This window comes from Dioscorea cayenensis, chromosome 15 (assembly GCF_009730915.1).
Source record: "Dioscorea cayenensis subsp. rotundata cultivar TDr96_F1 chromosome 15, TDr96_F1_v2_PseudoChromosome.rev07_lg8_w22 25.fasta, whole genome shotgun sequence".
NCBI classification, from domain to species: Eukaryota; Viridiplantae; Streptophyta; class Magnoliopsida; order Dioscoreales; family Dioscoreaceae; genus Dioscorea; species Dioscorea cayenensis.
Window position 1 is genome coordinate 1,307,566 of NC_052485.1, and position 23,623 is coordinate 1,331,188.

At 35.9% G+C, this 23,623-nt stretch overlaps 1 protein-coding gene and 4 pseudogenes across 1 annotated transcript; 1 reads left to right on the forward strand and 4 right to left on the reverse strand.

Annotated features, from left to right (window-relative positions):
• Positions 1 to 2,717: 2,717 nt before the first annotated feature.
• On the reverse strand, positions 2,718 to 5,920 carry LOC120276853 (annotated as a pseudogene).
• Positions 5,921 to 7,495: 1,575 nt separating this feature from the next.
• Positions 7,496 to 8,914, reverse strand: LOC120276856 (annotated as a pseudogene).
• Positions 8,915 to 10,334: 1,420 nt separating this feature from the next.
• Positions 10,335 to 11,093, reverse strand: LOC120277204 (probable histone H2A.3; the record flags this gene model as incomplete). The annotated part of the gene is made up of 2 exons (XM_039283957.1): positions 10,335 to 10,567; positions 10,902 to 11,093. Coding segments are annotated over 2 exons (414 nt in total), but the record flags the coding sequence as incomplete, so codon positions are not given.
• A 4,296-nt stretch (positions 11,094 to 15,389) lies between these two features.
• LOC120277205 lies at positions 15,390 to 16,097 on the forward strand (annotated as a pseudogene).
• A 390-nt stretch (positions 16,098 to 16,487) lies between these two features.
• On the reverse strand, positions 16,488 to 19,014 carry LOC120276854 (annotated as a pseudogene).
• Positions 19,015 to 23,623: the final 4,609 nt, after the last annotated feature.

Sequence of the window (23,623 nt, forward strand, 5' to 3'; positions counted from 1 at the left end):
AACTGATCAACAACAAAATTGTTCTTTTGCTTTACTGTTGGAGACAATTTTAAAGACTTTCTTCATCAGCGGGCACTCTAACTCGCTCGCCATTGAAGTAGAGGTATCTCCATCTCTTTCGATATTTCTTCATCAACATCTTCTTCTTATGGCTTTGGCCCGAAATTTCAAATGCTCTGCCCACTCTATAAACTGTGTCATCATCAGGTCTCACTCCAATTCCTCCATGTCTGTAAATACCTGACTTTTCTCCACAAATCAAAAGAAATTGTAACCAGTGTGTAAAAGTCACTTACAAGCTACAAATATTGAACTTGGTTACCTCCAAAATCTTCTCTGGCATGTGATGGTGCTCATATAAAGAAATTATTAGAAAATAACAGAAATCGATCGGAGTGTGTTTGCAGAATCATGTTCCAAATGATCTCGAAGTTTTCATCCCAACCTCCCGTCCATGTCAAAAGCCAAAGCAGAAGTGTGGTCGTTATGTTCCATTGTGGAGACATTTGGCCCTTGCTTATCAAATCGCTGATACCTCCGCAATATACTAGCCACACATCCTCAAACAAGGCACTGTGCAGAGTTCAACTGATGATTACCGAAGAACAAAAGTTTCTCAAATAAAAGGACATGATATTACTTGCTTTTAGAATCTTATGAAGTACATACCCGAAATGCATCCGCAACCATTGTTTTTCATGGTTCACATCCTGACAAATGGGCATTGTGCAGAGTCTCAGCGTGTTACAGAGGAACAAAAGCTAAATAAAAGGAACAAGCAATAATATGTTGAAATTCCATTACATTACATACTTAGAATGATCCCTCAACCATTGTTTCATAGTTCGCATCCTCAAACAGGCATTGTGCAGGAGTTTCAGCATGTTACAGAGAGAACGAAAAGCAAAATAAAAGAAACAAGTTATAATATGTTAGAAATCCATTAATTACATACTTGACGATGATCCTCAACCATTGCTTTTCTTGACATGGTGTGCTCCGAAAAGCCTTTGCTGCAGCAATGACATAGGAATTCAGTCTCCATGCAGTCCATTTGTCTAATGCTCCATAGATTGCTTCTTTTTCTCATTCAGGAGGTTCGAGACCTACAAAAATTATAAAAAGCATATATATATGAGCAAAGAGAACATGCAAAGAGCAAGTAATGAACTCAAGTAAATCAAACAGTTCAAACTTAGCAGGAATTCAGGACAGCTATTTTTGAAATCTTAGCCAAAAACTCTCACAAAATGATAAATGGCAAACAAAAGAGATGCAATTTTTGAAACAAATACGAGGTTACAAACTCTAGGAATACAATTAACAGGATTTTTGAGAAAGATTAACATGAAAATCAGTGAGAAACTTACAATCTCGAACAAGATGGAGGGCCTTCTGCCGATCCAGCAGAATCCCTGTTCTTCCATAAATGATGCTCCTTTTTCCCTGGCTTTTTACTATCTGTCTGTAAATCAGTTTTTCAACCATACAATGGCCTATAATTCAAAAGAACCCTAACTTAACTTCACTTGAGAAATAAATCAAAAATGTAAAGAAAAACACCTCACAATGATTTATCGTGGCTCAAGATGCAAGGGAGCTTTTGATTGGTTGTTGTGTTGTTTGAGAGAAAGCGATGAAGGAGAAAAGATCACCTCTGGTGATATCCTCCGGAGAGGAAAAGGATTGAAGGTGCTGGAGCGAAGCCCTAACCCTAATTCCACCATTGCAAGTGGGGAGCTCAAACCCTAAACCCTCAGCCCAAGCAAGATAACACTGTTACCGTAAATTATCCATATAAAATTTCATTACTCAATTTCTTTTTATATATGATTTTGCACTTTGTTTTTTTATTTTTTATTTTAAAAAAAATTGGATAAACCACATTAATTAAAAAGAGTGAAAACTACTGACATTTCCACAGCACACACAGCGGTGAAACACAAAACGAAAACAACAACGACTAACTATGCAGTGGTGAGCCGTGAGGACACAGACTAAACAAAACAAGTAGAGCAAGAATGCTACGACACAAAATCGCTAACACACTCTAAAGACATCTTTCTGCTACTCATCCATGTAGCCGAACCTCAGATTCTCCTCGGCCAAAATCAACCCTTGCTCTTCTCCACCCTCGACTCTAAAAATCAGCATCTGCCCGGGATGGTAGTGACTGGAATCCTCCAAACTGACTCCGGAACTCCTCCTGATCGTGTCACCACCGGCCTCCAGATTCCGAGCGATTTTGCCCTTTATTGATAAATATATATATATTTATATATATATAATCTATAAAATAAAACCAAAAATCAAAATAAATATATATTCTTGCATAAGAAATTCATATCTTTACTAAAGAAATACACCACAGAGAGGTTGAAAATTTAGCATAAGAACATAGTTGTATTAAAGTATTAACTCATTTGTATAAACTCATGATATAATTTATTCATATTTCATTATAGTCTCTTGAACAATCAATTTGAGCAACACAATCAAAGCAGCCTAATATGTAGTAGGGCTGAATTATAAAAAGAATATAGCTCAAGTATTAAAAAAATATCAAGGGATTTATTGGACTCAAAGATACATATCCCGCCTCAAAAACAAATTACAACAAAAGTAAAGCTTTAAAAAGTAAATACAAGAAGATGCATTAACATGGTGCACCAAACTGTATCTAATTCTATATATATATATATATATGTGTATCCATATCTTATTAATTAGTGCTAAGCAGAAGCTGAGATCAAGCTCCTGTTTTTTCCAGCCCAGCAGCATAGCTCCATCCTTCTCAACCAATGTATACTTATCAGAATAGCAAGCTAGAAGAGTCCTTATCACCAGAGTTGACATATGAGCTCAGAGGATATGGTTTGAACCCTGCCATGGTGAGCCTGGACCTCCATTTCCCAGTAGTTCATACTCTCTACTCTTTCCTTCCCCGCGACGCGATCATGTTCACAATGTCCTTTGCCAGACAGTGCTGCCTCGACACTGATCCGTTCCTTGCTGTCTCGAGCCAGTGTGGCATCAATGGACTCGAACATAGCTGAGTAGTAATCCAGTGTCTCCATGAACCTTGTCAAGAATGGAGTTGTGTTGCTGTTGGATTCATGCTCAACCAGGGTGGTCACTTTTGGCGATAGCCCCTTTTCACCATCCGGAAGCAGACCGTCGCGAGGATTATTAACATCAACACTCTCATCTGGTGTGTGATGAAGCTGAAGAGTGAAGTTCACTGCAAGTGCTTCATCGGGCCTGATGTCTAGCATGTCTCGAGTAACATTTGGACCATAAACACTCAATGCATTGAATTCAAGTGGTATATTGAACTTCTGACATTTCAGAAAGCATCTTTCCAACAAGTTGAAGATTTTCTCCTCGGGCATATTCTGACACTGGATCATCTATTCCAGTGATACGCACATGAGGCGGCCCTCCTGGTCTTGCCGCCAATGCCTGTATCAAAGTGATCCATTGAGTCCCCTGAGCAATTTGAAAATCAATGATGTGGATGCGGTTCTCATTCCTCAGAGCTTCAGCAATTGCACCGTTGGCTGCCATGTAGCGAACTTGAAGTAGGGACAGATGTCATACAGAATCCGCATGTAGGATAGCAGCTCCTTGCTCTCTGGTGCACGACACTTGAGGGCCTGGTAGATATTAGTGCCAGAAGACTCATGCCTGGCGACTCAGGCCTTCAATAATATAAGCACCAAGGCGCTGGATAGGTTCACCAGTAATGGAAACCACACGCTGGGCTTTCTCAACAAGTGTTTCGAAATCTTCAATCTTGTTTTTCCGATAATGCCTCCGCATTATTTTACAAGCAATTGCTTCATGTTATTCAGCGGAATGTCTGCCACCTCTTTTAGACGCTTCTCTGGACGGTTTACATAACTACCCTGATATCTGGTTAAAGGATATTGGTGATGAGGGTTAGAGACCTGAACACATGACACTTGACTAGATGTCCTCGATCGGGACTTTGGGACTTGAGCTATTTTTGTTTCATCCAATTCAGTGTTGGTGCTGGTTGTTGACCTCATCAGAATCAGGAGCCATTAGGACAGTCTCTAGTTCTTGAAGGGCATGTCGAATGCTCTGGCCGGAGGAAATGTAGGCTGAACTATGATGCCCCTGGATACCGTCTTGGAAAGAAATTTCAGCCTGCCTGAATGAATTGCCGGAGTAATAGGAAGGACTGTACTGTTCCTGGCTATTGCTCCTTGCAGACAAAGTTTCACAGTCGAACTGGCTAGACAGAGGAGAGTTTGGTGAAATTCCTAGATTAAATTTTATTGAATCCACTGGCCATTCAGAGTATGCTGGAGTGATCACGGATGAATGATTGTAAGAAATGTCAGCATCGGTGAATTCAGATCCGAAAAATTGTTGCATGTCCATTAGAAGGGAATGGCATCAATTTAAAAGTTATCTGCATATTAATTATAGATTACTCAAATTACAAAATGATAGTAACATTCTTTATAGAAGACACACGCACAAAATACCAGCCGCTAAATATGCCATGTATATAAATGAAATATCAAATTTCAAAGTCTAGAAAGTTCTCAAATCATTCAAACAATTATCATAATTTCAAACAAGAATTGAAGACTCAAACAAGCACATTCAATTTCAACAATTCCAACTGTTTGATATGAACAATCAACAAAAATCATCATAGAGAACCAAAAAGCAGAATTCTCAAATTGCTTTGTATGGAAAACAATGGTATATTCACAGCAGCAATAAGTACAAGCATACATAAACAATGATATATTCCATATATCTATTAAATTAATTAGAACCTCAAACAAATGGTAACCTTATCGGTCATTCTACAATAAATGATATTTAGGAAATCAATATCAACACAGCCTTGAAATTTTTGAATTATCTAAAGGTGACTTAAACCTGAAATTGGAAGAACACAAGGGGATAATAAATTGGACTTCATATTTGGCAAATCACTTTCATAAACCTAATTACTTGTATGGGAGGTATTCTCAGTTTTAATTTGACACACTAATGGGAGTCACCATCACCAGGCTTTCACCACACTAGAATGATGATTGATTCTGGCTTTACACCTCTAAATTAAAACTTCCAATAATTGGAAAAGCAAGCCAAGAAGCTAAAGCAAAAGAATTAAAAAATTAAACTAGGGCAAGTGGAGAGCATAAAAGACAAAAGAAAATCAAAAAGTTAAGGAATAATTACAAAACAGTGTAAGGAAAAGAAAATCTTTCTTAAATATTTTCCTGTAGAAGTGCGACAAGCTCACAAACAACCAAATTATTTTCACAGTGAATTCAATCAATCATTCCCTGAATTTTCACCAATCTATCAATCAGAAACCCATCCAAACCCATAGTTTCAATGAACACCAAAAAACTAGAACCGACATCTCTTCCCCTTGTTCTTTAACCATAAAAAAATTCTTTCCAACATAATTAAATTCATGAAATTCTTTCACAAAATTCTAAAAATCTCTCCTTTCATGAAGAAGAAGAAGAAGAGAAGAAGAAGAAGAAGAACATGCTCTTCATAACCAGCTTAAGAATACCTAAATCCCAACAAGGAATCATAACAACATCTAAACCACTATTTCCAAACAAAAACAATCCATAGTTTCTACAAGATCATCAAATCCAAACTTTGTTTCATTTTCCACAATCTCCATCTATCCATCCATTCACCACAAACCAAAACTCAAGCACAAAATTTCATTTAAATCAAAGAACACAAAAGCAAGATTCCAGCTTTATAAAACAAAAAAGAAAAACCTCACCTTTCACCCCCAATCTTCACCAAAAAACCAAAAAAATTTCAACTTTTTCCTCTCACTCCTCCTCCTCCTCGTCGTCGTTGCTTCGCAATCTAACTCCAAGACCAAGAACTCAAGCATTCACGAAAAAGAGCTCTATATAAAGAAACAGAGTGACACGGAAGTCAGCGTTCCCGCGGTCCTGTTCTTTGTTCTTTGACCGCACGTGCAATCTCCACGTTTCACCCTCCGATTCCCATCCAACGGTCCTCCTTCATTCTTCATCCACGTGAGCTGATCTATCGCCAATCACGACCGTGTATTACACGTGACAACCTGTCTACGATGCCGCCACGCGTGACGACATGTGAACGTGTCATTACATGGTGAACCCTCTATCCTGACGTGTCTCCCACCTCACTCACCGTCCGATCTTCATCCAACGGCTACAAACACGTATCTCATGATGCAACATCCACCGTTGGTCCCTGAGATGCCGACTTAAAATCTTTGTCCTTCTAGAAGCACCTGATGATGATCTTTATTTATTTATTTATTTAATTAGTTCCAGTGATTGTAATCTGTGAATATTATAACATGATTATGATTTCATGCAATTAGATGTCATGTTTGGATTCACTTATTAAAGTGATAATGTTGGTGGATGTTGAACTGGTCTGTAAGAAATTAATTTATTGGTTACCATGTTAATAAATCTCTATATTAAAATAAAGAAAGATGGAACCATGGCATAAATCACACGCATGCATTGAAAATATAGAAAAAGAAAAAGGACTAGATTAATGATGGAAAAGAATAAAGAGAAGATGGAATGGAACTTGAGTCCTTATGAATGACAAGGAAGGCACTATCAAAAGAGCAGCGCATGGTCTGGTTCACATGATATTGATGCCTTTTTATCAAGTGTGATCTCTAATGTGACACCATTTCCATTTGAATATCATGTCTTTGGCTCATCGACTAACTCACATTTATCATTTATTTTATCACAAAATCAAACAAAATAAATAGAATAACACATGATTATTAGAAAAAGGCAAATTATGCTTTCGTGTTAGTGATACTTTTATAACGATGAGAATAATGACTCAGCTAGTAAGATATGACGCGTAGTCTTAAATTCTTAGAGTCTCATAAAAATAAAACTGAGTGACAATCAAAATACAAGCTACATTCACCAGTAAATTTGGAATGGACAATATAAAAGTAATTTATCCTCGATCTACTTCCATGTTATGTGATTATATATATTGCAGACATCTTTATTGTTGTACTTTAATTTTTATTTTAATATATATTTGTGTGATTTATTTCATATGGGTTTGATATTGGCGCTCAGTGTTGATAAAAAACGAATCTAATGAGTATGGTTGAGGTGCCAATCTATATTTGGCTAGGTGCAATGTGGTTGACGGAACATGTTGAAATAACAAACAAATAATGCTTAGCAGTATCCATTTCTTCCGTACACGCATGACAAAGACATGAGTTGATTCTGAACTTTGATTTTTTTCTTTGTAAGCGTTGATGACCCTGAGTCAATGTTGGAAAAACATATGTTGCTTCTTCTGAAATTCACTTTGGTCTCTTTCTTAAGGTTGACCTCATAATTAAAAAGAAAACTCATTTAATTAAAACCCAACAGTTTATTTAATAAATTCAAATTCCTACACATGAAACACACTCATCAGTAAAACATTAGCTCAAGGTTTACAAATTACTACAAAACAAGGTAAAAGAGCAAGTGGGTTCAACAAGTAAAGCTCTTCAATGTTAGCATAGAGACCCACCTTCCCTGCCACTGAATCAAACCCTGATTGCCTGGCCAATTCCCTGATAACTATCAAGTGGCTTGTGAACTCTGCCAGCAATCACTCTACAAACCAACAAAGCTTTTTCTAACACCAACACAATGAGCTTCATGAAGCTCATCAATGGATTCAAAAGCTCTCCCACTTGTAGCAGTTGTGAACACACCAATGCCACCTTTCTTCAAGTCTTTCTTAGTAGAGAAACCATGCCTGATAATCCCTACACACATTGCATTTCTCTGAAGCATCAGAGACTTGAAGAACCATTCATGCCCAATGAACACATAATTGTAGTGCCATAAAACCTCAGTAATTCATTACCATCAGCCAAGCAACGAGGGTGCTTCTTTGGGAGTTTACTGGCTCTGTTCTTAACCATTTCTCTGTGTTCTTCAAAGTGACCAAGAGTTTTTCTGCATGTTATGAACTTTTTAGAACCCTCTCTATTCTCCCACAACTGTTCTCATTCTTTAACCAGCTTGTTCTACAGATAATTTCCACAATCTTTCTTGAGGAATCACCTTCCAAAAAGTTCAGTAACTGGAAGGAAAATAAAAAAAGAGACAGTAGTTTACAGAGTTTAGTTTCTCAAGAGAAGTTATGAAGTGAAGAACTGACCTGCATGGTTGGAGAGATGATGAGCTTCTAAAGATTCCCACTTCCCAAAGTCCTTACCACACTTGTGGCATCTCATAATGGCAACAGTTTCATGAGATGATGTTCTTTTTGAAGGAGTTCTGATAGCAGCTGCTCTGGGAGAAGGATTGTACCTAAAGCCATGATGGTGCCCTCCAGGGCCTGGTGTCCCAGGCTTAAGAGTGCCCACGTAGGTGGAGTTAACCCCATTGTCAACTTCATGGAAAGCTCCAAATCCAGTGATCTTGAGCTCATAGTTTGAGTTGTTGAGAACCACCTCATGGGTTATAGGGTTTAGGAACTCACTGCTCCCAATGGACCTTGGACTGCAACTTGGAGGTCTTTCTAAGCGCTTCTTGCTCCCATGGATAACATCTTTGAGGTTGGCTATGGATCTTGAGCAACCTGACCTTCCTGCTTTCCTTGTCAAGATGGTGTTCAAATGAAGCCTGGCCTTTGGATCATATACATCACACGACTCAGATTTACACTGGAGAGACCTCTTGAGAGACATCCATACTGTAGACATCTCCCCTCCTCACTTGCTCACTCTTCTTCTTCTGTGGGCTACTTTACTTTCTTAGTTATAGACCACCAACTTTGAAGCATAGGCTGCATAGCATTAAATTCTAGGCAAACAAATAACTACAAGAGTACCTGCTGTATGTCTTGTTTTTCATTGGTTGTGCACACAGCATACACACCTTCAAAAGCTGTATATGTACCTGTCATTTGCTTCCATGTTTATGATTAGGCGTAAAAAGAACATCATAAAAAGCTTTTCCATCTCTTTATCAGAATTGGGTTTATCTCCACAGAAACAAATGCTACTCATGGAAACTTGAATGCCAAGTGATAGATACAGATGAAAGATGAAGGTATGATAAAGAGGAAAACAACAATAAATGATGAAGGTATGATAATAAAGAAGAAAAAGAACAATAAAAAAATAAATGCCCTGCCAGAAACAACCAGTGGAACAGGTTAATGATGCCGTCATGGCGCTGTAAGCTGTAAAAACAACTGTCGAGTGCCAACGTGGTAGTGCCACTGTGGTGGTGAGAGAAAATTAATCAGAGTTTTTTATTCCGTGAATACAGTATCAATGCAAAAGTCTTTTTCTTAAGATGAAGGTCACGGGCCTGACAGTAGCTCAAAATTGAAGAACATAGGGTCAACGAGTAAAACAAGTGAACTATTTATTACCCAAATAAACATTGAATCTATAAACTCAGAATGAAACCCATGACATGATATAATTTAATCAACAACACTGACTAGGTGATGAACTTAGACACGTTACAGAAGACCACTTGCACAGGTGGAAAGTATCAGCAAATTCACTCTCAGAATCAGTTCTCTCTAATTCTTTCTAGATCAAAGAAATGAGAAGCATAGCACATTCCAGCAATAACATCAAATTGGAATGAGATACTCCATTGAATGAGTCATATCATCTTTTTCATACCATTAAGAGTCTTTAATATGCCAAATTCTTAACCTGATTGCAGACCACGACAAAATATTACAAAAAGTGGAAACCGGATTGCCAATAGAACAATTGAGCAACATGCAAAGGGTTCATCATGCAAAATCATGCAAAATGAATTGATATCTAACAAATTGAAATGATTCATAGACAACAGGCAAACAAAAGCTGCAAATGGAAACAATCATCATCTTCACATCTGAATAACTCCACCATGTTACTATATCAGTAACTAAAAAAATTTAAATGGTCATCCCCTGAATACAACACTTAATTCTCAACAAACATTAAAAATCATGAACCTTCCCTCATAAACTTTCAAGGATTCAAACAATACTAAAAATCTTTGCACATGAAGCGTTGTTCAAACTCTCAGAAATGGCATTCATCAGTTGGAAAAATCAAACAAAGAAATTTATGCTACCAGAGATAGGCATAAAGATTAGGCCTTCTCTATTTCCAATTATGTTCAGCTCCAGATTACAAGCTCAGCACAAACATCCCAAGTTCATACAAGTCCAGCCACTACCACTACCACCACCATTCACCATCCAACTGAGTTAAGTACAACAAACAAAGGAGAAGGAAATTAAGAGGAGCTGAAACCTTTGTCTAGTTATCATCATCAGCAGGACCAGCCTTTGAAGACCCAGTACCAGCCTTCTTTGGGAGCAACAGGTTGTGAATGTTAGGCATCACACCTCCATTAGCAATGGTGACAGCACCCAGAAGCTTGGACAGCTCCTCATCATTCCTTACTGCCAATTGGATGTGTCTGGGCACTATTCTGGTCTTCTTGTTATCTCTAGCCGCATTGCCAGCAAGCTCCAACACCTGATGGACAAGGTCAAGATTAGAATCAAAAGATAGAAAATTGAAATTCAAAGAACGCTTAATAACCAACAAGAATTTCAATAGGTCAAGAATTGGGGCTAACGATTTCGAAATTTCTATTCCAAACACCGTTGAATTAGAAAACCCAGATCACAAATTCCTAAAGTTCCAAAATTAAAGAAAACCAGCAAATAATATGCCAAAACCGTGGAATAATTCCAACCAGACGGTAAATTGGGAGAAAATTATGAGTACCAAATTAACTACCAAACCATCCAAAACGAGCAAAACATGAGAAAATTAGTTTGCGAGTAGAAGTGAATCTGATCCATACCTCCGCAGCAAGGTACTCAAGAACGGCAGCGAGATAGACAGGGGCACCAGCACCAACACGCTCGGCATACTTGCCGGCCTTGAGGAACCTTGCTATCCTCCCAACGGGGAACTGAAGCCCAGCTTTGCTACTCCGCGAAGTCGCCTTCTTCGAAGCTCCGGATCCGATGGCCTTCCCCTGCCGGCCATGGCGTCAACGAGATCTAGGGTTAGGGTTAGGGTTTCGAATAACAAGAGACGAACGCTACTTTGAAAAATTCTTTGAGAACTCTCTCTTATTTATAGCATGAGTCCGGTTTCAGATCAAACCAATGGCAAAAAGCTCAAGGATCGTTGATATTAGCCGTCGATCATCTTATGTGGACGGTTGGATATTGCGTTCTTTAAAAAGGGTTTCCCTTATATAAGGAGTCGTCGTAATATTTGAGCATTATTTTAATTAATTATTTGAGGAATTATGATTTTATTAGCAAAATAGAGGAAGGCCATGTAATGTTTAAAAAGTCATAAATCAAATAAATAAGTTATTATTTATATAAAATAATTGATAACTGCTAACTAATAAAGAGGTTTTTTTTTAAATAAAAAAATTATATAAAGAAGTGCATGGTCACTGTGGATGACATAAGCTAACCCAATAATTTGAGATCATCATAATGGCCCTGAAAATGGGTATTATTCCATGCTATGTTTTTATTGATTGAAGTAACATTCTCAGTAGGTGGGAAATGAGACTATTTTCGCTGAAGTTATAACTGCAATAATTTTCCTTTTATTTAACTTAATTTTTTTTTAAAAAAAATAAATTATATATAATAAACACAAGACAAGAGTAAATAACATTTTTCAAAATCTCCTGAGTTATCATGCTATAGAGTATTGACTAACTAAAAATTATATGAATACAAATAAATAAACTGATAATTTATTAATGAAAAACTAGTTACAAAAATAAGAAAGTAGATATTTAAAGAAAAGAACCACACGTGCAATGATCTCTTAAAAATAATCAACGAGTATTATCATCGATTATAAATAAAAAATTGATGTAATATAAAAAAGTTCTCATAGAGTTCTCATTGAAAAAAAAAAGTACAAAATACATAATAGGAAATTATTACTTTTACCGCTAGTAATAATCAGATGAAAGAGACTCTTCACTTTGTGTCTTGTGTTTATTGATGACATAAACAAGATTTGTTCTCATTGATGACATAAAATGATGATTGGAATTGTCTCACCAGAGCTCCAAAACAAATTAACAAAATTGAGATTGGGTTTAATATTAGTTAGCCCATAGCCATGAAGCTTGTCCTTCCCCTACTGATGGCATAATACTGTTTATTTTCACTGTATATGTTTTCCTTTGAAGTCATACCAACCCATCAAAAGACAGCTAAAGAAAATATATTTTTATATAAAAATATTGTAGTCATTGTCACTTCTACTCCTAGTAAACATTAATTATTTGTTATTGACTGCTAGTTTCTTTCCTACTTGCATCACTATATTCTTAATAAAATTATGATTTTATTCATTAAAAATTACAAGAGAAAAGAGGTACAAGATTTGAAAAACTCTTTAAACAGTTCATTGAATGTTTCACACCTTAGCAAGCTATACAAATTACACCTAAATACAAAATTACTTTAAGAAAATATGAGTTGTTTAACAATAACTACATGTACATGTGATTGAGGTGATCTCGATGTTGAAGTTTCTTACATTATATTCGTGATTTAGAGAGCTCACCAAAGGTTGAGATTAAGTGTAATTGAGCTTTTAGAGCTTTATAAGAGTTGTATAGCAGATTATATGATAGTCCCTGAGGGAGTTAGTGATTAGTCATCATTAATGTACCTTTTAACACCTATTTACATGCTTCGCTTTGTCGGTTACTTGGTTTTATATAAATAAATAAATAAATAAATAAATAAAATCGATAAACATACATAATTTATGTGAAAAATATCATCCTCACCTCAAATTTCAAACCAACTAAAAATATAACTAAATTCCTAAGGGACTACATTAAGTTTCTGCTGATCGTGAGAATTGACACACCGAAATCATCAAACTCACCCATTTATGGGATATATTAAGGGGTTGTTTGGATTAAAACTTTTAAAAAGTCTTTAATTTTAATATTTTAAAGAAATCTTAGAATAAGTTGAAATGTTATGTATATTTTTTCGTTTGGATGTATTAGTTTTCGAAGCCGACATGGTTGTGAAATGTTTGTATCATACATTTTTAATTAAACTTTGCAACAAAATTCTTTAAAATCTTTTCTTTGGATTGGTGGCGTTTTAGTAAATCATTCTAATAGAATAGTTATCATGACATTAATAAAATTTAGTGTTTAATAGAACATAAAATAATTTATATTTGAACTGTTATGAACTTGGTTTATTGAATTAAAATATGATATAAATATAATAGCCAACTTAAGCTTATAAAATAAGTGCTTGGGTCAGTATAGCTGATCAAACAACACCTAAATGTGTGGCTAGTAATACCTGAATGGTAATCAAACGAAGTACTGACTGATCACAAGAATGCACAGTTACAGCTCATACTCCCACAAAGTGCCATGGCTACTTCTGCTACAGCACTTTCAATGGAGCTCCCAATCCTTCTCCCAATGCCAAAACCAAAACCAAAACCACAAGCCAAAACCAACCCCAAATGCAAAAGCACGACTCTTCCAAGAATCTCCATTGCAATCACTCAACAACACCTTACAAACATCCAGGAGAACATCCATTGGTCTCTCAGTGACATTCCTCTTTCAATAAGCTACTTCCATGTCCTGTTTTGCTGAAGAGAATAATGGTGGTTGACAGCCTTTACCTGTCCCTTCAGTCTCTAATGGTGAGCTTCAGCTTTTCTAAAACTCAGTCTATAGTCATTTTTCTATCTCATTGTTCTTGTGACACTTTTCATCGGGATATAGCTAACAAGGGAGACAGGGACAAAAACTTTTCATAAGAAAGGTGTTTATATGCCAAACATTGGGGTGGATGGAAGCCCAGTATAGACTGAGAAAGTGTCATTTTGATTTTATTGCACTTGGGGACATGCTTGGCCAAGATACATGGAACTATTTTCAGGAAATACCTTTGCCTCCAAGTCCACCACCATGTATTTTGACTTTGATAAAAGGTCTAACTGCAGCTTCTGATGATCAGAAACAACCTCTGTTGGACCTGGCAAAACAAACTGTTTGATAATGTGGAAAAGGTAATCCATATTTCAAGCATTTTCCATTCTTAGTTTTCAAAAGTTAAGCAGAGGAATTTATTGATTTTGTTAATTGGCAGCTTGAAGATGCTGCAAAGCAGAAGAAAGCAGAAGCTGCAAAAGCATTCTATGCTGATACTGAAGTAGCTTCTCAAGGATGTGATGACCAGAATGCAAAAGCCTGAGCCACCTGTAGGTTGATGTGATGATTCAAACTAAACCATTTTTCAATGAAATTATTATCTTAGTTGACCACTAATGAAAAAGGTTCCAGATATAATGGCAAATGAAATCATGTGAGAATTTAGAGTAATTATATATATATATATATATATATATAAACCAACTAAAGCCGTGCAATCATGCATTCATTTTAGATCCATCTCGTTGATCACCTGTTATGCTGTACTACTAGTAGTTCAGGATGGTCTTATACAAGCAGCTGCATTTCCAATGTCTTCCATTCAACAATGGGACTCTTGTCTTGGATTTAAGACTCAGTAGCACCAAGTCATCCTCAGGCCCACTCCTGGCTACTTTTGAGACAGTTCCGGCAATGAGCGGACAGATCGAAGTGCCACGCCCGCCGACTTGACTGTGTTTGAGTTCGGTTCTAGCAGGAATGGTGTATCTCTTGCAGGTTACTGTCAGGTCTCCAATGAGCTTCAGCCTTGCAAGTGGGAGCTTGGCACTGCCTCTGGACCTGAGGTTCCTCTCTTCAAAGTGCTCTTTTAGATGATTTATTATACTTCTTCATGTGCATGATCTTTGTTAAATAAAAGAAAGAAAAACTTGTTTGTCAATCCTCATTTCAAGAAAGGAATACAGATATATGTGGTATGTTTGTAGTTAAAGCTTAATAAAATTTACATTTATAGTTGATTGATGAGTTGTGTTATTTATATTGGATTAAAAACTTTATGAAAAGAAGGGCTAAGAGAATAACTCTACAGTTTTCTGGTTGGAGATACTAAGCTTTCCTTGCATGTCAACGAAAGCATCAATCTTGAAAATAAGAAGCAAAGGAGAAGAAAAGCAGAGATAAAAAGCATCTTTACTCTTTACACAGCTAATTTTTCTCAAATTCACACTATAACTTTGGATGACTCACTTGTTCTTTTCCTTTATTCATATTCTTCTTGATGTGAGCTGTGTTTTCTTGTGTCACAAACAAGATATGATCTCTTTCTCACTATATATAACTCAATCCATCCTTCTTCCAAAACCTTATCATTCAGTTTTTCATAACAACAAGAATGACAAGAATTGGTGGCCTGCTTGTCTGCATTCTCATCTTAGCCATTGACATAGTTGCAGGAATTCTAGGAATTGAAGCAGAGGTGGCTCAGAACAAGGTACTCTGTTTTTCTTTTCTTTTTTTGTTTTTTTTTTAACCAAGAATTAGGCAATGATATACTGAAGGTTAATTACTTTTTTCTCTTTGGTTTGAATTGAAATGAAGGGATGGCACCACAAAGCTTTGTTTGTTGAGTGTAGACGACCGGTTTATGAGGCTTATCGTCTGGGTTTGGCAGCAGCAGTGCTTTTAGCTCTTGCTCATGCCGTCGCCAACTTGCTTGGTGGTTGCACTTGTATTTTCTCAAAGGAAGAGTTTGCAAGATCATCGGCAAATCGGCAAATGGCTGCAGGAACCTTAATCATTTCATGGTAATCATCTATGTTCACTACGATGATTTATTCACTGCATCAATGATACTAAGTTACTAATTTCGAACATCATAATGTTATCAGGATCCTGCTTGCTGTAGGATTTACAATGCTGATACTCGCGGCGATGTCCAATTCAAAGTCTGATGTATCGTCAGTGGAATTGTCCAGCCACATTTTCCCTTTCGATCGGAGGGATTGTGTGCTTTTTCATGGACTCTTTGCTGTAGCATTTTATGTGTCTGCAACTGCACCTGACTTTGGAGATGGCAAAAGCCCGGCGTGATGTCAGAACTCCCTCCGGTCCCTGACCAACCTTGCAAGAACTCCATACGTTTGTCTGACATTCTATTCCATCTTTGTCTCAATGTGTCGACTTTGATTTGCCTGTGTGTCTTCTTTTCTTCTTCCTTTTGTCTACCCTGTTTGTTGTCTAGACTGAATTCAATTTCATCAACAATCAAATTCTAAAGCAGTGATATGGTTGCACATAAACAAATTCATTAATGGAAAACCAAAAAGCATTAATTCAGTACATCATTGAGAGTATTGTTTATGCCTCAAAATCTTATTCATTAATAACAAAAACTTCATACATAAGCGACACACTGAAATCTTATTCAAACATCTCTGCTGAGTATTCACTGCTTCAGATAAGTACAAGCTCTGATGGATCTTACTTAAACAGGGAGATGAGTTTAGCAAACACTTGTTTTGATCCAATAAAGCAAAACCACCGTCAACAGGCACGTCTGTTTCATCATCAAATGGAAATGGTTCCAGTGGTCCAGTGGCTTCCAAAATATACTCCATTGAGAATTCCGGCTTTGAACTTTTCAGAGGTACAATGGGCTTGAAGTAATTTTTCAGGGTTTGGATTAAAATCCTGATACAAACAAAAAGCCACATGATTTCTAAGTAATTGACTCCTGTTTAAAAAAACAGAGAAACCAAAGAAAATTCATTCAGGAATTGTTAAATAGGCAGTAGCAAAATTGTATGCGTACCAGATTAGCGTGCATTCTCTCTAAACACCTTGAATAAGCTGAGTTTGATGATTTCAAAAGGTCATCATCAGAGCCGGAGATATGTCAATGAAGTGATTCCTATGTTTTGGTGGACCATTTTTATTGACTCCATTCGGCCTGGCATTTCTCAGCATCTGGTTATATGCGTCCCTTATCTTATCGAGTTAAGTGCATTTTCATACCACCTCAATTTCCTCTCTCCATGCACCACTTAGTACCTAATGAAAATGCAATCATATGTCCATCGAATTCAATAAGCATTTCCAGCAATATAAGCAAACGATTATTCTACCTGCTGAACAAGTTCCTCAGGTCCACTCTTAGCTGTAGCAGGTTGCTCGGAATCTTTCATCTCAATGCAAGTGAAGTTCAATATAGCATAGTGCCTCGATAACATCACTTGCCAGCGGTCTGCTAACCATCACGGTCTTTCAAGTTGTAGTATCCTGTGGTGAGTTCTGCTGCATGACTATCATCACTTATACCACCAATGAACCCCAGAAACCTGTGGAAAATTTTTGTGACATCAATATGAAAGCCATGCAGATCTCATGTATTGGTAAAATTGTGAGCCAGAGGTGAACATACTGCTGCAAGCTTGACTTTTACATCCTAGAAATGCTTGATTAGCCAAATCAAGGATCTGCTCACCATGTTTGATCAACTTGTTGGAATACCATGTCAGGAAAGAACTTCCCTTTCTCTGTAAAGAGTACGTTCCGTTTGCTCAAAAATCCGGTGGCTTCTGGTGTGTCGTTATACTCTCCTGCATCATCAGGCAACTCCCATTCAGGGTGGCCTGCCTTTGTTGCAGCTTCTTCGAAGTCTGCTTTGAGATACTTGTCATAACACTGCAAAGGTTTCTCAGAACTTTTAAAAGACCAGATTCCTTATCTAATTTTACACTCAGATATATTTCTTCCAAAAAGAAATTTCCATGGACTCTCTTACAGCTCTGAAATGTTTCTTCTTTCTAACTGAAAAGGTTGAATGACTGTCTTGTAGATTATTATAGAAGTTTAAATTACTTCAATATGATAACATAGCAAACGAAGCTTGCCTGAAATTCTCCAATTCCTGGGAAGACCCATCCCTGAGTCTCTGGATATGAAGGGTATCTCGTCTCTCCAGAAGGTCCAAGTCCTACTTCAATGTCTGTGATAAGACCTTCTTCCAAGAAATCAGACATGGACTTCCTGAAGCTCCTCATTTAGTCACTGTAAAGCTGCCATTCAAACAGCAACTCTCACTTGTCAAGCATCTGAGGAGAAATTCACTCAGAAACATGCACTTGAACATGATATTATTAACATAACATCATGCAAACCTCAACAGCAGTTCTATCACCGAAGAGAGGCTGGTTATCCACTCCAAGGCTGAGGTACTCCGGGTTCCTTTTGCCCATTCTATTGGTGTAGAAGATATCAGGGTTATCGCCACCGATATCTCTCACCCATTGCGGTATTGGAATATAGACGACATCACCAACATTGCCGCCGCATTGGTGGAAGGACATGATGGCCTGCAACCTAAGGCCTTCCTCTTTTACCATCTGAAACAACTTCCTGTAAGCAGTCCAGTCATAGCTCCTGGGCTTGGACTCTATAAGCCCCCACCACACATCCATCATCACCCCATCCACCGCAGCAGACTTCAGCTTCTTCAGTTGCTTCCTTAGTTCTTCAGGATTCTCAAACACATTGTCCGACGAGATAACACCCAGCTGTCCATTAAAATAGTTCAAACATGTTCAGTTTATAGAATGGATCAAGATGACAATGTGGTAGAGAAGAAGAAGAGGAGGAGATTACAGGGAGCATAACATAGACTGAAACGTAGTTGGCCAGCACTTCATTGTCCTTAACTGCAAAAGGGAAGACCTGCATGATTTTAGAATATGTATGAAATATGCGGAGGCCTTGCTTTACCACTGGATGTGGAGAATGAACGCAGTGTAACATTTCTATTTATAGGCATTGATGAGAGGCTTACTGGTGTATTTTTGTAATGCTCATGCGTGGCACAATAATGAAAATACTGGTGCTTCACGTCCAGAGCTCAATAGCTTTCAAGATGGTAGGTAAAGCATTTATATTTATATTTTTCTTTTTTTAGAAACATTTACAAAGCATGGATAAGATTTATATTCTCATCTTAAGAGTTAACAAGTAAAGAAAAATTTACTTTTAAGAAAAAAGTAAAGGAAAAATCAACCACCCTATTGCAAGTGGTTAAATAAAATTTTTATGCCAAAAAAGATACGAAAAATCTAGATGCCCTTACTTAAACTCTTACTTAAGCACGGATAAATTTTTTTTTGTTTACTTAAATTAGATTTATCTCATGATTAAAATTTCAGCATCACCAAAAAAACTTTTGGTCTAATGACATTTATCCTATTGCCTAAAACTTAGTTTGACAGACTTTTGTTGTGTAGGATCGAAACATGCCAAAGATGTCAACAAAAGGTCCTATTGTGAGGGTGAGCTTGTAGCCTAATCCCTGTACTGCAGGATGTGGGCGCATACCTAGACAATCAATTCTCAGCAATTTCACATGCCTTTAACTATTGCACCTATCATATTTGAAAAAAAAAAAAATCAATGTCTTGATGATTGAGCTATCCTAATTGCTATGCCTTAAATTAAATTTTGCACGTATGAAAATGCTATTATCAAGCTTTACATTACTTAGATTTTTGCTCTAACTACTAAAATTTTTACTGTACTTGGGTAAAATTCTGGCTTAGGTGTTTAACTTTGTAATATATTTGCTTTACATTTTTGTCTTATTCGCTCAAATTTCCACCAAACCTTGTACTATTTTTTTCTTCTAGATTTTCAAACCCCTCCTAATGTTAATGTACTTTCTCAAAATTTTTTATTCAATCACGCATACAAAGTAAAAATGATATAGTTTCAACCAATATAAGATAGCAAAAAAAGAAAGAGGAAGTACAATTAAAAAAACACGTTTAAAAACAACAATATAATAAAAAAACATGTGGTAAAAAAAAAGATATATTTCACAAGGCTTTTTTTTCTCAAAAAAAATTAATATGAAATGATAAAATTTAAAAACACCTGCATAATGTCTATAAGTCTTAAAAAATATTTAATAAAAAAAATACAGATCTATGTCAAGGGTTTGAAATAACTCCCAACTAAAAAGGTTATGCATTAGTCCTCTGTGTGCGCGCATATATATATATATATATGAAGAAAATCTGCAACAAGAGCATGCATTTTGGGTAAAATAGTCTGAAATAAAAAATTGAAAGAATTAACAGTTTTAATAAATAATTAAAAATTAATATCATTTCAGAGAAAGGTGATGTTTATTTTACAGAAAATAAAAAAAATCTTCAAGTGGAAGGAAGTAAAGTGGATATCTACAAAATTTTAGTATTTTTATTTCAGTGAAAAAAAAAATACAGAAATAAGTTTAGTTTAAAATAAAAAGTGTTAAAATGATATAAGTAAAATAAGTGCTACTAAGCATCTAAGTGTGACAAAAAATAAGTCACTTCAATGACGACTACTCCATTCCTATTCGCTCAAACTAGCACCCCTAAGTCAAGATGTCAAAAAACTCATGTGGACCACTGTAAATTATTTTCTGCTACAGTATAATATTGACTTGAAAGAAAAACAAAAGAAAATAAGAAAAAAAGGATGATGGATAATCAACTCATATTTGTGATTTATCTAATTTTTTTTTTAAAATAATCAACTCATCATGCCTAATTGTCTTATAAAAACAGGGAACTGTACCTGAGCTTCATCACTGTTGGATATGGTTCCAGTATGTTGCATCTTGTTTTTCCTGATTACATCGATTGCCCTCTGTCCAAGAAACACTAGGCATTAAACTCGTTCTTGAGTTAGAAAAAATAGTAAGCCATATTGAAAAAATAATATATCAAAAAATAATTTAAAAAATTAATTATTCAATGTAAATAATCTATTAATCTTAATTCAAACAATTGCATCAACAGATGTAGATTAATATTGTAATCCTACCCAATCTCATGAATATATCTTCAATATTTAAATTTTAAAACAAGTTTCAAAAAACCAAAAGAACAAAAAACCCTTGTTGCCTACCTTTCTCTGTTTATCACTGAAGCAATTGGGAGGAGAACCAGTGGTGGTTCTTATTACTGTTATTTTCTTTCATTAACAACTTTATTTCTACGATGCTTATTAATTGAATTGACGGGCATTATATATATATATTGATAAAAATAGATAAATCACGATTTTTATTAGAAATCTGGAAAACAGAACAAGCTGAACCAGGACAAACTAATACTAACAACCCCAAACAAAAGCATTGTACTTTCAAGTCAGTGTTAATGAATCGAATAAAGCTCAATTTGTACTGATTTCACCCATGGAGCCAAATGTCTCCACATTTCATGAAGAAAAAAAAAAACTATTACCTTAATTCAAATTAACCTGCATTTGTGCGGTGCTTGTGGACCCTCTCTTTTAAAAATTATCTTTTTGTTTTTATTTAATTTAATTAGTTTCATTTAAAAGTTTTATCTTATCCTTACATAACCTCTCTACCCATATTTTTAGGCGAACCTCCCACCGTCTGCGATTTTTAAATCTCAATAAAAAGGGATAAACTTCGTAGTCTTCTCCATATCGCTCTTTATTGTGGTAGGCAGAGATCGAGAGGCTCTCCTAGTCCCGATCATGTCAAACGAGGATCTGGCGACTTCCAAATACAAGTAAGCAAATATCGATTTCCAGACTTTTGTGGTGGTCTTGTTTTAGCGATGTTAGGTGTTTGTTTGGTGTTGTATGTTAGATGTTCCTCAGCTTGTAAGTCTCTTCACTGTTTTAAGTTTCTATTAAACACGTTCTTATAGCTCGCTAGTGGTTCAGTTGAATCGAGTGCAGCCTTTACTTCTCAATGCTTTTATCCCTGGTATTTATGGATGCCATTGTGTGAATATATATTATTCTTCAAAGGTTAATTAGTAATGCTTTTAGCAGCTTTAATTTTTTTCTCATGCTAATCTGATCTTGCTTTGAGTTAGGATGTGCAAAGTGTTTTTGATGAGGTCTTATAGTATCCAATGATATTTATTTTCGATCCTTTATAAGATTAAGTGTTATACTTGGAATCCAAGACTCCTAGTTAATTTGTAAAAGTAGGGTTATTGAATTGATTTTATGTCTATAGGTTCTTTTGTGGAGAGTTAGTGGGGTCAACTCGTGGGTTTAGCGTAATATCGTGAGCATCCGATATAAATTATACTCATGTATATAGACTTTTTGAAAGTTGTTAAATTTGTGAAAAATATGCATTTTTATTTATTTATTTTTGGATAATTAGATTTTTTTGTATATTATTCAAATTATATTTATATAATTAATACTAATTTCGGAATTATTTTAAATTATTTAATATTCAAATTAATGAGATTCTTTAGAATTCCCACGTGTTGATTTAGTTAAATTTCGAATTTTCAAATAATTCTTTTAAATCCTGATTCTTTTTACTTTTGAAATTTCATATGATTTATGACTGTTCAAAATTTCTGAATTTCGGATAATTATTTAAATTTTTGAATTCATGTGTTTAAAGTTCAGATTATGTATTTATTTATTTATTTTGAATTTAGGGTATTATTTAAATTTTTATTAAAGAATATTATTATTTTTATTATTTGTTCATATTTGTATTCCATTAACTGGTGTATTTTGATATGACAAAAATGGGATCATATTACTTGTATTTTTTGTACTTTGCTTGTCTTGAATTTTTTGTTAGTTCATCGTTTTTGTGAACAAAGGTACTGATATAGAAATTAGTCCCCAACTAACTTTGCAACAACCCCGTCACATGGGGTTAAACAGCGACGGTGTTCGACACGTATTTTGCTCTGAAAACTATGGTTTCCCACTTGCTTGCCGTCGGTGCGGGAATATCGGCCTTTTGTTAATTTTGGCTCGGGTCAGGGGTAAAAATATGACTTTTGTTTTGTCTCGGACACAGGGTAAATATATGAATTTTGTGATTTGTTTTGAGCAATAGTTGTTTTGGGGACCTATATGCTTAATTTTTGATATCTATGTTAAGTGAATTAAACTTATGGTTGGTTTTTGCAAATTATTAAATTATGATTTTGATGAAGTGATCCCTATATTTTTAGGGGTACTTTGCTGAGTACATCGATGCTCATAAATTTTGTCTATTTTTCTTTCGGATCGGGAGTGAGGCCACCGCAATCTTCTTAGCATGTAATAAGTCCGTTTTGTTGTGGGCATAGCTTTTTATTTGATTGAATTTATATGATTACTGTGAAAGACACTTGGGCTTATTCTTTTAGTACTGACTCCATTCTTTGTTTTAGCCTATGCTCTCGTTAGACTTTTTGTGATTTGTTGAGACTGTGTTTTGAGGCACTACACGCTACTCGGGCATTTGGTGAGCTGTGTGGCAGTTTGTCGGGTGCTGGGCCGTGGGAGCCAGTGCGTGACGAGTGCTTGTTAATTGAATGGACGTGTATTGTCATTTGCAGTCAGTGTTAATGAGTGAGACATAGCTCCTCCCAATTTCCAGAGAAAACCAAAGGTTGGTTTTCTTTCTCTTTCTTCCTGCTATTTACTGTTTTTAGCTCTTATTTCAAAGTCCACTTCAAAATTGTAATCTATTAGAAAAATAACTCTATGCTAATTGGAAGATAAACAAGAGCAAATTCAAGCTTTCTCACGTGGGACAGTGTGCTTTATTAATATAAAAACTTTAGCTTAATTATATCCTC